This window comes from Cataglyphis hispanica, chromosome 6, assembly GCF_021464435.1.
Source record: "Cataglyphis hispanica isolate Lineage 1 chromosome 6, ULB_Chis1_1.0, whole genome shotgun sequence".
NCBI classification, from domain to species: Eukaryota; Metazoa; Arthropoda; class Insecta; order Hymenoptera; family Formicidae; genus Cataglyphis; species Cataglyphis hispanica.
In genome coordinates this window covers 2,874,997-2,885,833 of record NC_065959.1, presented here as the reverse complement: position 1 = coordinate 2,885,833, position 10,837 = coordinate 2,874,997, and the positions used below count along the sequence as shown (strand labels likewise).

The 10,837-nt window shown below is 27.6% G+C and overlaps 2 protein-coding genes across 8 annotated transcripts; one reads left to right on the top strand and one right to left on the bottom strand.

Annotated features, from left to right (window-relative positions):
• Positions 1-80: 80 nt before the first annotated feature.
• Positions 81-7,209, bottom strand: LOC126850361 (tubulin polymerization-promoting protein homolog). Of its 3 annotated transcripts, XM_050593264.1 has the most exons (5): positions 7,040-7,209; positions 6,755-6,866; positions 3,044-3,368; positions 2,760-2,892; positions 81-2,309 (listed from the first exon to the last, which is right to left on the bottom strand). In XM_050593264.1, exons 3-5 carry the CDS (start codon positions 3,358-3,360, stop codon positions 2,127-2,129), a joined length of 633 nt encoding a protein of 210 aa, XP_050449221.1. In that variant the 5' UTR covers positions 3,361-3,368; positions 6,755-6,866; positions 7,040-7,209; the 3' UTR covers positions 81-2,126. The 3 variants fall into 3 exon arrangements, with proteins under 3 accessions (XP_050449221.1, XP_050449219.1, XP_050449220.1); XM_050593262.1 differs by lacking the exon at positions 6,755-6,866 and having other exon boundaries at positions 7,040-7,208; XM_050593263.1 differs by lacking the exons at positions 6,755-6,866; positions 7,040-7,209 and adding an exon at positions 5,099-5,242.
• LOC126850300 (antichymotrypsin-2-like) lies at positions 5,013-10,631 on the top strand. 5 transcript variants are annotated; one of them, XM_050593156.1, is made up of 9 exons: positions 5,024-5,155; positions 8,130-8,280; positions 8,797-8,936; positions 9,002-9,193; positions 9,262-9,472; positions 9,566-9,780; positions 9,846-10,025; positions 10,109-10,244; positions 10,316-10,631. In XM_050593156.1, exons 3-9 carry the CDS (start codon positions 8,844-8,846, stop codon positions 10,501-10,503), a joined length of 1,215 nt encoding a protein of 404 aa, XP_050449113.1. In that variant the 5' UTR covers positions 5,024-5,155; positions 8,130-8,280; positions 8,797-8,843; the 3' UTR covers positions 10,504-10,631. The 5 variants fall into 5 exon arrangements, with proteins under 5 accessions (XP_050449111.1, XP_050449115.1, XP_050449113.1 ...); XM_050593154.1 differs by lacking the exon at positions 8,130-8,280 and having other exon boundaries at positions 5,013-5,155; XM_050593157.1 differs by lacking the exon at positions 8,797-8,936.
• Positions 10,632-10,837: the final 206 nt, after the last annotated feature.

Here is a 10,837-nt window from a genome sequence, read left to right as displayed (position 1 = left end):
TGAGAGTAATATAAATAATTAATATTAATATAATATAGTATAAATAATTTAAATTTTATAAGAAAAAAAAGAGCAAAATATAATGTATAAAATTTTTTATTTTTGATTTTTTATACATAAAAATCGAAAATTAAATCGATTTGCCACAATAGAAGATAATATAATTGAGGACATAATTTGCGCATTTTTTTTTTATTGCTAGAATACTATAAGCGTTACGGAAGCGCCATTTATTTTGTGGATATGTATGTATAATTACTTAATTAATTAATTAATATTAACCTCATTTTTTCAAAATCAAATAAATTAAAATTACACATATATACTTAATATTTGATTTGTTAAACGTCACTTAGGTATGATAAGCTTTTATTAATATAAAGTAATACACAGCGTAGTGTTGAGATAACCAATCAGCATCGTAAAAAAGAAATTTTTTAATTATCATTACAATAATAAAAAAATTGTTATAATTTTATAATATTAATTGTAATTTGACATATATGTTTATGATGTTGACAGATGAAATCATTAATACGCAAGTTATTTTTTTTACTCTAACGTAATAATTAATGGTGTGGTAAATGGAAGTCCTGCAAAAGCAGCATAGGGAAAAGTTTAGAAAAATACAGCTAAATTAAAGAATAGGAAATATAATAAAGAAAGGACAGAAAACAGGAAATTGCGACTGCAATTCTTATATATGTATTACGTACGCGAAAATTATTAGCGAAACAAAGTTCGATAGTGTATAATTAACGCGCCGAACATCTAATTGTATAAGATTTAGATTACAAAATTTGGTCTTAAATGTGTATGTGCCACAAGCTCAAATGCATCGGTAAGGATACAGTAAGTACACTTCATTTACAATTAATTATGTATAGATATTATATTTAAAAAAGTAACGGTGTTAAAAAACTTAACATCGTACACTCCATGTATGTTTGTGTATAATTTGTTATGTATTGTTGGAGAACAAGATGTTTCAATATATGTAATTAATATTTAATATGCAGAAAAATATTATTTTTTATACATACATATGATAGAAAATAATTTGTCCAATTATACATTAAATATCTTTTTACCGCTACTTACATGTATACATATATATCAATGTTTTTGATCAATATTATCTTGTGTAGCAGACAATTTGTGCTTATATTTATTACATTTCATCGAAAGACAAGTAAGTATATTATTTTCTATATAAATAAAATTAATAATCAATATATATGTATATGTATATAGGTACAATTAAGAGAATTAAACATGACTAGTTTTTCAAGTAAAAAGATTTATGTATATCTTGTTTATATACAATAATCGTTTGTATATATTTTCTTAAATCGAAAATTTTAATTTGTGAATTGTTCATAATAAATGCCATATATATGTTGTATAGTTGTTGCAAACATATATCAAAAATTGATTGTATCCCTTTTGCTTTTGTATCCCTTTATTAAATTGTGCAAAAATTTTAAAGAATTTATTCTTAATAAATTATGGATGTGTGTGTGTGTGGAAAAAATTATGTGACACAATACTATTAACATTATTACTTATATTACATAAATAATATAGATTTATATATATATATGTATATATAAATATATAAGTAGATTGTGAATATACTTATTAAAAGTTTTATATGTATTAAGCTATATATATTCTCTACATTCTGTCAAAAATCCCACAAACAAAATAAATAAAAATATAAAAAACCCAAATTATTATTCTTCTATCATCTAGTAACCAATAATGTTAACAAAAAAAAAACAACAAGAAATATATCTAGAAATAATAAAGAAATTGCAAAAAATAAGTAGATTTAGTATTAATCAAATAAGTCAGCTATTAAAAAAAATAATAACATTCTCATCGAAATCTGTTGTGTGTATCGGAAAATTTGAACGTAAAAAGGTACACATAAATATCAAGAATGGAAGTATTGTAAGAGTACGATTGCTGCAAACGTATTGTCAGCGATCTGGCAAAAGTCATGAAGCGCAATATTGCCATTTTAATACGTGTGAATTTTATTGGATAAATTTTTTCGAGATATCTGTCAGATCACCAACAGCAGCGTGTCTTTAAAGATATCTATCATCGAAGGATGAATACTAATGGGCCTTGTTGTACGTATCTTTATTTTGGTAGCCTTGTACATATCCGGACTGATCTGATATGTCTTTGCGACCTGCTATACCTTTACCCTTCCCGGTTTCGTCGAAACGTTGCTTATGGGAGCCGGTGTATTTACTCACATCGGTTAATCTGTCGACTGTCGACGTTGCCTTTGCAGCCTATAAATCGCATTAAACGATTTTAGAAAAATTGAATCGCAAAACATCATTGATCCATATCACAATAAAAATCGTGATTGTAGATGAATCTTTAAAAAGACAATATATATTTATTTTTAAAAAATATTCTTTCAATTCTAGCGAAAAAAATTCAGTATTTTAAAATTTATAAAGTGATTACAAATCTATGGTATACATCATAATTGCAAGATTAAAAATAGTGGATCCAATGTGCTTGCTGGCAACTAATTATTTTTTACATGTATCTATTAAACATATTGTTTTTAAAACAAAATTTTTATAATTTAAAATAAATCTTGCAACCTTTTAATGGTTAAAACAAAGATCGAAAAAAGACGAAATGTTCTAATATTGAATATAGTAAAATTTAAGCGTGAATCTTGTTAAAATGTTGAAATGTAAAATTAGATAAATAAGTTTAATACGCACTGCGCTGGAAGCAGTAACTCCAGGTGGTCCACAGTTGGCCATCTTCTTTTTTATTTCCGTTAATTCCACTTTCTTACTTTTGGCCAGTTCGTCGAGGAACGCTTTATATTGTTCAAGACCGAGTTTTGTTGATCTGTGATTTAATATAATAAAGATATTAAAATAAATTTGATTATATAAATAAATTACATGAGAATTTAATATCAAATTACATTAATCAAAACTTCAAAACAAGAGAGATAACAATAAAATGAACATATAAATCAATTTTTTGAAAGACATACTTGTGTTTCTTGAAGTAAATTCCCGTATCCGTAGTGGTGATCTTCTTTCCATCGATCACCTTCGCTTGCTTCATCCATTTGTCACTTTGACTTAATGTAATCAGTTTGCCGTCGCTCTTTGGATCGCCAAATTTGGAGAACGCTTTGAAATTCGCTAAAAAGCTACCCGACTCGGTAGCACCGGGACTACTTGGCGTCGAACTCGTTGAACCATCTTCGATCTTCAAATTCGTAACGTCATTCGCGACAGAAGTCGTCGTGACGTCGTTGGCAGCTTCATTTTTCTCAGTGTCGGTATCATTCTTCTCCGCTTGCATTGTGATGGCTAAAACAAAAATTAATCGTGCACTTAATTAAATATACTACAACTGTCACAGATCAAAGGCAACATTTATATCATGTAAATTTTAATTATACGATGATCAAAAGTTGGAAAAAATCGATTAGAAAAAATAATAAAAATTATTTTATTATTGTGATTTTTTCATAAATTTTACCTTTTTTGCTAAACTAATTTTTATTAAAAAACATACGCGTTATTTCTTTCGCCTATCGCTAGATAATAAAATCGATGAGTCAGTGTCTACTTAACTGTTGCGTCTTCATTCATTAAACATATTCTTTCTTCTAGGATTATTACCGGTGTGTTACTAATCGACATTACTTAAAAAAAAAAAAAAGCAATAATTTTTGTTTCATTAAGTAGTAGTCTTAATAAATAATAATTTTTTGTATATTTGTTGCGAAAAAGCTGTTACGATAAAATCTTGAGCAAACGATAAATTTATTTACTTTATCAATATTATCAACAAAGCTATTTATTTGAAACGTATCTCTGCAAGATTAATTAAAAGTTACATATACAGGGTGTTTCACATAAAATGTTATAAAATGATTTCTCTGTCGTACAAATAAATGTTTCAAATAAAATTTATATTTGCGAGGGAAAAATATCATTAGTTTTGAATTTTAAGGTAATTTTTCAAAATATGTAAACATCAATTTAGTTTTTTTGAATGGAATCATCTTTTTGTACACATAAATTCTTTGCAATATTTAGCGTAAAAAGTTATAAGACTAGGATGCCCAAAAATTTAATATTTTATATATACTTTAATTTGACATAATTTTATATATAAACTATGAAATATCTCTCATAGAAGATTTATTTGTCGATTATCTTGTTTACTTTTAGGCACGAAATAATGAAGGAAAACAATTATAGTGTAAAAAAAATCATAGTTATTTAAAAAAAAATATATATAACAGCTTGTTGCAAATTTATACTTATTTATAAATATCTACACTACACGAGATTTCATAAAATAAAACATTGCTTGGCTTTTATCTGTCTATGTCTGCAGATTATTAGAAAAAAATATCTAACGTTACTATAGAAAAATTTATTCAGGGCCAACATGTGGTCGCATGCTGCAAATATGCACGGCCGAGACTGTCGCCGCATAATATCTCAAGTGCAGTCACATTTATGCAACAAAATGTCTCTTGAGATGTTCGTATAGATTATATGTTATGTTTAATAATAATTTTAGAATCTTTTTCTGTTTGTAAAAATATCTTTAGTCTCTTACAATTTATTTTATAAATAGTTGCAAAACAAAAAAAATTAATCTATTAATAATATAAAATTAATCAAATAAATTAAAAATATAAATTAATAAAACATAAATAATTTAAAATATAAATTCATTATATAATATAAGTATATAGTAAATGCAAGCGTGAATACACATATCTGTCAAAATGTCAAACACGGTCTGCAAACAGGAAAACAGTGTGTGGGGATAACGTTATTTCACGCCTATAAATAGGCATTACGAGCGTCGATGCGTTAACGTAATTAGCGTCATCGATCAGTCAAAGTGCGATGTTGATTAAGTAATATTATCGCAATCGAATGTCAAATTCTCAAAGATGACGTCCACCATAACACCGTTCGTCGGGCATATTTTTCTCTATATACTTGGAGATTGTTATTCGATTACAAATGCCTATATTATTATTTTCGCCGTTCGATCGAGAGAGTAAACTCACCGTGTCTATTGACTGCTGGGGGAGAAGCGAGGATGACGATCCGTTTAGCGTTTCTAGGTCAGTATGCGCGTTGATATTAATTCCGTCGTAAACGATAATGACGTTTCGGGGTAGCGTTGAGCTCGAAGAAGAAGAAGATTAACGCGTCTCTTGCGATCTCATTCGCACGTCGCAAAAGTATATCTCAAAAGCAATTTTCCTTACTTTTAAAACGCGTAAAAATTCGAGAACGAATCGCAGATTTTACGTTGCGTTGCCTTGCGTTTCGGAGAACACGTCCGCGTCGCGACACGGCCAGATGCGCATGTATTCTATCGATCTTCTCGCCCCGGGAAGCACGCAGTTACCCTCCCGCATCTTTGAAACTGCGTTCCATCGGACTACCTTCTGCCGAAACGCAGGAAGAGAACTGTTGCACGCGGATCTAAATTGCCCGGGTGGTTTGAAGAATTAAATGTTCTGTACAAATGTGTTCAACGAAATAAATAAACTAAAGCGTCACGCTAAAAAATAAAACGATACCTTATGTTTTACGCAATGTCAAAGGCATTGCTAAGGACCCAGTCTACCTTTCAAAATGAAAAAATCTTTTTTTACATTTTCTGAAAATACAATGTTTGAAGAACATGTCTTCCAATTTTTATTGAAAAATTCGTTAAATTAACGGAGTTATAAGACTTTAAATACGATCGGGCAAAAGCTAAAATGCGTTTTTCTCAAAATATTATTTTTAAAGTTGCTGTGATAGATATCTTAAAATTAATGGGCCAAATAAATTCCATTTTTTTTAATGGAAGAAATCTCTTTTCTATGGATAATAAACATAAAAAAAAATTTTTTAATTAATAATTAATATTTTTCTGATCTTCAAGAAATAAATAAATTTCAGCAAAATTGAAATATTTAATTTCAAAATAGAATTAGGTTCAATATCCGTAAATATTCTTATACCTTATCGTAAATATCTTATATATATATATATATATTCTTATATTATTCTTATTATTAAACTATGCATTTACAATCGCGCGCAAAGACCATTGAACAAAAAAACTAAATATGTCTGAGATTTAAAAATACTGATATACTGTTTAAATATTAATCATGAATGAAAATAATAAAAACACATGTAAAATATCAGAAAAATCAATTTCTAATATTCTTCAAAAGAATTTCTAAAAATTATCAATTTTTCATACCGCTAAAGTAGTTTAGACCCTTAAATTTCTGAGAAAGGCACTAGAGCTAAATCTGCTTTAAATGCACGCGATACGTATACACAATGTATGTTATGGATCAGAATATACTATTTGCACGTTTTATCACTTATCATTGGCATTGTATTGTCCGTTAGACGCGCATCTACAGAGCCTCGATGTTGCAAGTAGCCTTCAAATCAAATTGCATTTTGCTTTAGATATAACATAGAGATTCTAAATCAAATCGTATATCTAGGGTGCCAAAATCCACCACTGCGTTGGCGTAATCAATTTCAAATTTTGCAATCAGTTTCAAATTTCTTCTCGACTCTTCTCGTATACATTGTAATGTATACGATGTCATTCTACTTTGACGCCACAATAAAAGATTTTTTATTTTTTAGAAAAACTCTTGTATAGGTATGGGTATCAAAATAGCTTTCGTGTATAAATATACCATTCGATAGCTTCCTGCTTCTGTCATCATTTGTCCTTATCTCTGACAAGTAAACACACCGGTTGTTTTTACATACTCAGCTATTTATATTCACCGCTGCGAAGTGCTGGAACTTATTGTGTCTCCGTTATGAGTAACGTCTCGTATGAGTAACGATATTAAAAATAAAAAGAAAATATTACCACCATTTTTTAAATAATGATTTATAATAAAGATTTAAAATTTACAAATTTGGAAGGACAATGAAGCCAGATTGAATTTTTAATATCGGTTAGAACTATTCACCTGTTAAATTGTTTTTCGCTGTGATTTACACTTTTTTATTAGTCTTCGTTAAATGAAACGTTTATTAAGTGACAAACTTTTGTTAACCGAAATAAAATCCATTCATTTCCGTAACTCCAGCCAGAACTGACCAGAATAAGGCTGTGAGCAAGACTGAATCGTCACTGCCAGCTGCCGCGAATCCCCACCCACAACAAATACATATATATATATATATATATATGTATTTCAAATCGTTGCTTTTCATCATACTGAATGTTTGGAGAGAGCTCCAAAATTATTGCTGCTCATATTATTTTTGCCAACTGCTCGAAATTAATTGTCTCGTATTTTTGATTTTCATTTTTTTAATTTTCAAACTTTTAATTATCTATAACATCAACATTAAATTAAAAATCTGTATCTCAAAGAACCTCTTATTAGAATCTCAAATAACATGCATTAAATATATATGCATAATTTGATTCACGACATGCATGTCTATAATAGGAATTTACAATAGTGTATTATCCATTTCTTGCACGTGGTAAAAGCTAAATTAGAAAAAATGTAAAGGGTTAAAAACTTTTAGATAATCAAAACATATATATATTACTTTATTCTTAGGCTTTCAACTTCAAAATTTGAAAAAATCAAGTTTATAATCTCTGTAAAATTAAAAAAAAAAATTCTACATAGATTCTTTATTAGATTTTTAAAATTTTTAATCAGTTTTACTAAATTTTAAAATTTTTTTGGCTCTATATTTCTCTCTCTCTCTCTCTCTCTCTCTTTCTTTCTTTCTCTTTCTTTCTCTTTTATGCTAAATATTACACGTTAAACATGTTTATTATTCTCAAATTTTCATTTGTATACTTTGATTATATATTATATTATATGTGTAATATTAAATATAACAAAATTATAACTCTTTTTTTTTTACAAAAAGAATATTTTCGATTTTATATAAATATACATACAATAGCTACGAAAAAACTCTTTATGACATTTATCTGATTTGACTGGTTATAAAAACAAGATAATACTAACAATAAGTAAAAAAAAATATTTATTAATTCTTCAATCTTCTCCTATGTGATACTGCTAACAGACTATTATAGTATGTGCTGTCATCGATAGCGTCAAGTATTTCAAGTATCAAGGTGTGAAGATCTTGGAAATATTTTTGTAGAAAGTTTTCCGGACAGCTGGAAACCGATATTGTTGAAATAAATTCGAGATCATCTCTAAAACCACGTGAGGTTCGTTTGAATTTCGTACGAAGATCATGTGTTCTTTTCTACTTGTTTCTTTTTCTTTTGACAGCTCTTATTTTAATAGCTGACGCATACAACTGACAACTAACCTAGCTTAATTTAAAAGAGAGAATTTTCGATTAGAATTTAACCAAATTTTATTGTATGTCATTTTTAAATTTCTGGATATTTTCTAGAAGTATTATAGCCATTTAAAGGCTATAATACTTCTAGAAGTCATTTAAAAGAAAAGAAGGATCTCAAAAAAGCTACTACAACAAATATTAAGTTTAATAATTCTTCCTTAATTTTACTTGAAATATACTTATTTTTTATACTCATACACATATAATCGCAATTGCCACAATGTTTAAAAGCACAGGTAATGATACAAAATAATTTTAAAAAATGTTTTTATAACATGACAATTTATATGTAGCTATATTTATTCTGCTTTATCATAAATTATTAGTATTGTCTGAAATAGTCTGTTAATTTTCTAATCAAATGTATGCTTTGCAGCATTGTTTGTGATAATCATTGCTAGCACTGTACTGAATATACTAGCAATGTCTTTTGAAGATATATCATCAATCACAAAATCAAACACTTTTAAACAGATATCTACAGCATGTAATGATTTTACAAATTCATTGTACAAAGTATGTATTTTTATCCTATGTAAGTTTTGAATTTATTAAAATGTAATTTATGTTTTTTGTTACAGACTTTAGCAGTAAGCGCAGACAAGAATATAATAATTTCTCCTTTTAGCTTACATATGATATTATCCTTACTTTCTAATGGCGCTGGAGGATCTACACTGGATGAGTTGAGATCTGCTCTTGGCTATAATAATAAAGATAATGATAAAGAATCTTTAAATGATGAATTTAAAGCTCTGATCGTCTTGTTAAATGTAAGATGAAAAATAAAAATGCTATGATACGTAATTCTTTTGGAAAATAAAACATTAAATACTTTTAGGATATGGAAAATGTCACATTGAATATAGCAAATGCAGCATATATTCAAAAGGAAGTTGATTTAATGGGAGATTTTTTATCAATATGCATGAATATTTTTCAATCTGCAATTTCCAAAATAAATTTCAAAAATAATGTACATGCTGCAGAAACTATTAATTTATGGGTCCAAATGGCAACACATAATAAGATATCCGACATAATATCTCCAGGTATATTGCTCACATGTGTGATTAATAATTAAATATTAAAAAATTATAGCTCTTACAAAATATTTTCTATAATCAAATACTTTGTATGAATAGATGATATCAGCATAGATACAAATTTTATATTGGTAAATGCTATTTACTTTAAAAGTAGATGGCTAAAACCGTTTAAAGAAGAGGATACGCAACTACGTGAATTTCATATTTCGAAAACAGAAATATGTCTTGTTCCAACAATGTATAAAAAAGCAACATATTCTTATGGTGAAGTACCAGCTTGGAATACACAATTCATCGAAATACCATATTTGGTAAATAATTATTTATAAAAAAGCTTACACAAAAATAAAAATTGAATTGAAATGCAATCTTACAGAATGAGAAAATTGTAATGATAATATTATTGCCGGATAAAGAAGTAGAACTGCAGGTCATAGAAAACAATTTTAATTGGGAAACATTGGTAAAAACACACAGATTTCGTGATGATTTCGAATTATATCTACCCAAATTTAAATTTGAAATCGCTATTAATTTAAAAGATATTTTAAATAAGGTAAGAAGCTAGCAAATATGTTTTAAACTGAGAGAATAGGAGAGAATTCAGGTAAAATCTAGAAATGAAATTTTTATTTGTAGATTGGACTGAATTCAATGTTTAAGGATAATTGCGATTTTTCACGTCTTTCACAATTTCCCCTAAAAGTGAACAATGTATTACAAAAAATTTTCATAGATGTTAACGAACAAGGTGCGGAAGCTGCTGCTGTAACAGGTAACTTTTCTGTGAATAATATAAATTTACATGTGAATATTGCAAGCATTACAATAAAAAATTGATTGCAGCTGTCGAAATGAGGTTGAAAAGAATGGCAATCGAACCGATGGAATTTATCGTAGATCGTCCATTCATGTTTGCAATTGAACATAAACCAACTAGAATCCCACTATTTTTAGGAAGCGTTCGAAAACTGAACGCATCTAATTCACCCATTTCAGTGAAAGATGGAACTAATATAAAAGATGAATTATAAATTCTATTCTATTTTTAAGTTTAGTGAAAGTTTTATATCACTATATATGTAAAGAATTTAAATTTTGAGATTTTATTAGAATATATAAAGTTTATCTATTAATAAATAAAATTTATATTTTCTGAGAATATGCTTGAGTGAGATATTGGTCGATATGATTATTTATTGTTTATAAAACTTCCAACCTTTGTTACTGAACATCTGAGTAAATTCGCATTTGTATGCGTATTTTTTTAATTCTTAGAAAAAAGATTTAGAAATTTCAAACATTTTGAAAGATTATTTTAAAATAAATATAAAAAAAAAATTTTTGAGTTTAAATGAATTGAAGTTC

Coding starts and splice junctions, on each gene's coding strand:
- LOC126850361 (XM_050593264.1), bottom strand. CDS start 3,360: ATGCAAGCGGAGAAGAATGATACCGACACTGAGAAAAATGAAGCTGCC. Junction 2,893..3,043: donor ATTTACTTCAAGAAACACAA/GTATGTCTTTCA, acceptor ATTAAATCACAG/ATCAACAAAACTCGGTCTTG. Junction 2,310..2,759: donor GAGTTACTGCTTCCAGCGCA/GTGCGTATTAAA, acceptor TGCGATTTATAG/GCTGCAAAGGCAACGTCGAC.
- LOC126850300 (XM_050593154.1), top strand. CDS start 5,131: ATGACGATCCGTTTAGCGTTTCTAG. Junction 9,194..9,261: donor CTCTGATCGTCTTGTTAAAT/GTAAGATGAAAA, acceptor AAATACTTTTAG/GATATGGAAAATGTCACATT. Junction 10,026..10,108: donor TAAAAGATATTTTAAATAAG/GTAAGAAGCTAG, acceptor TTTTATTTGTAG/ATTGGACTGAATTCAATGTT.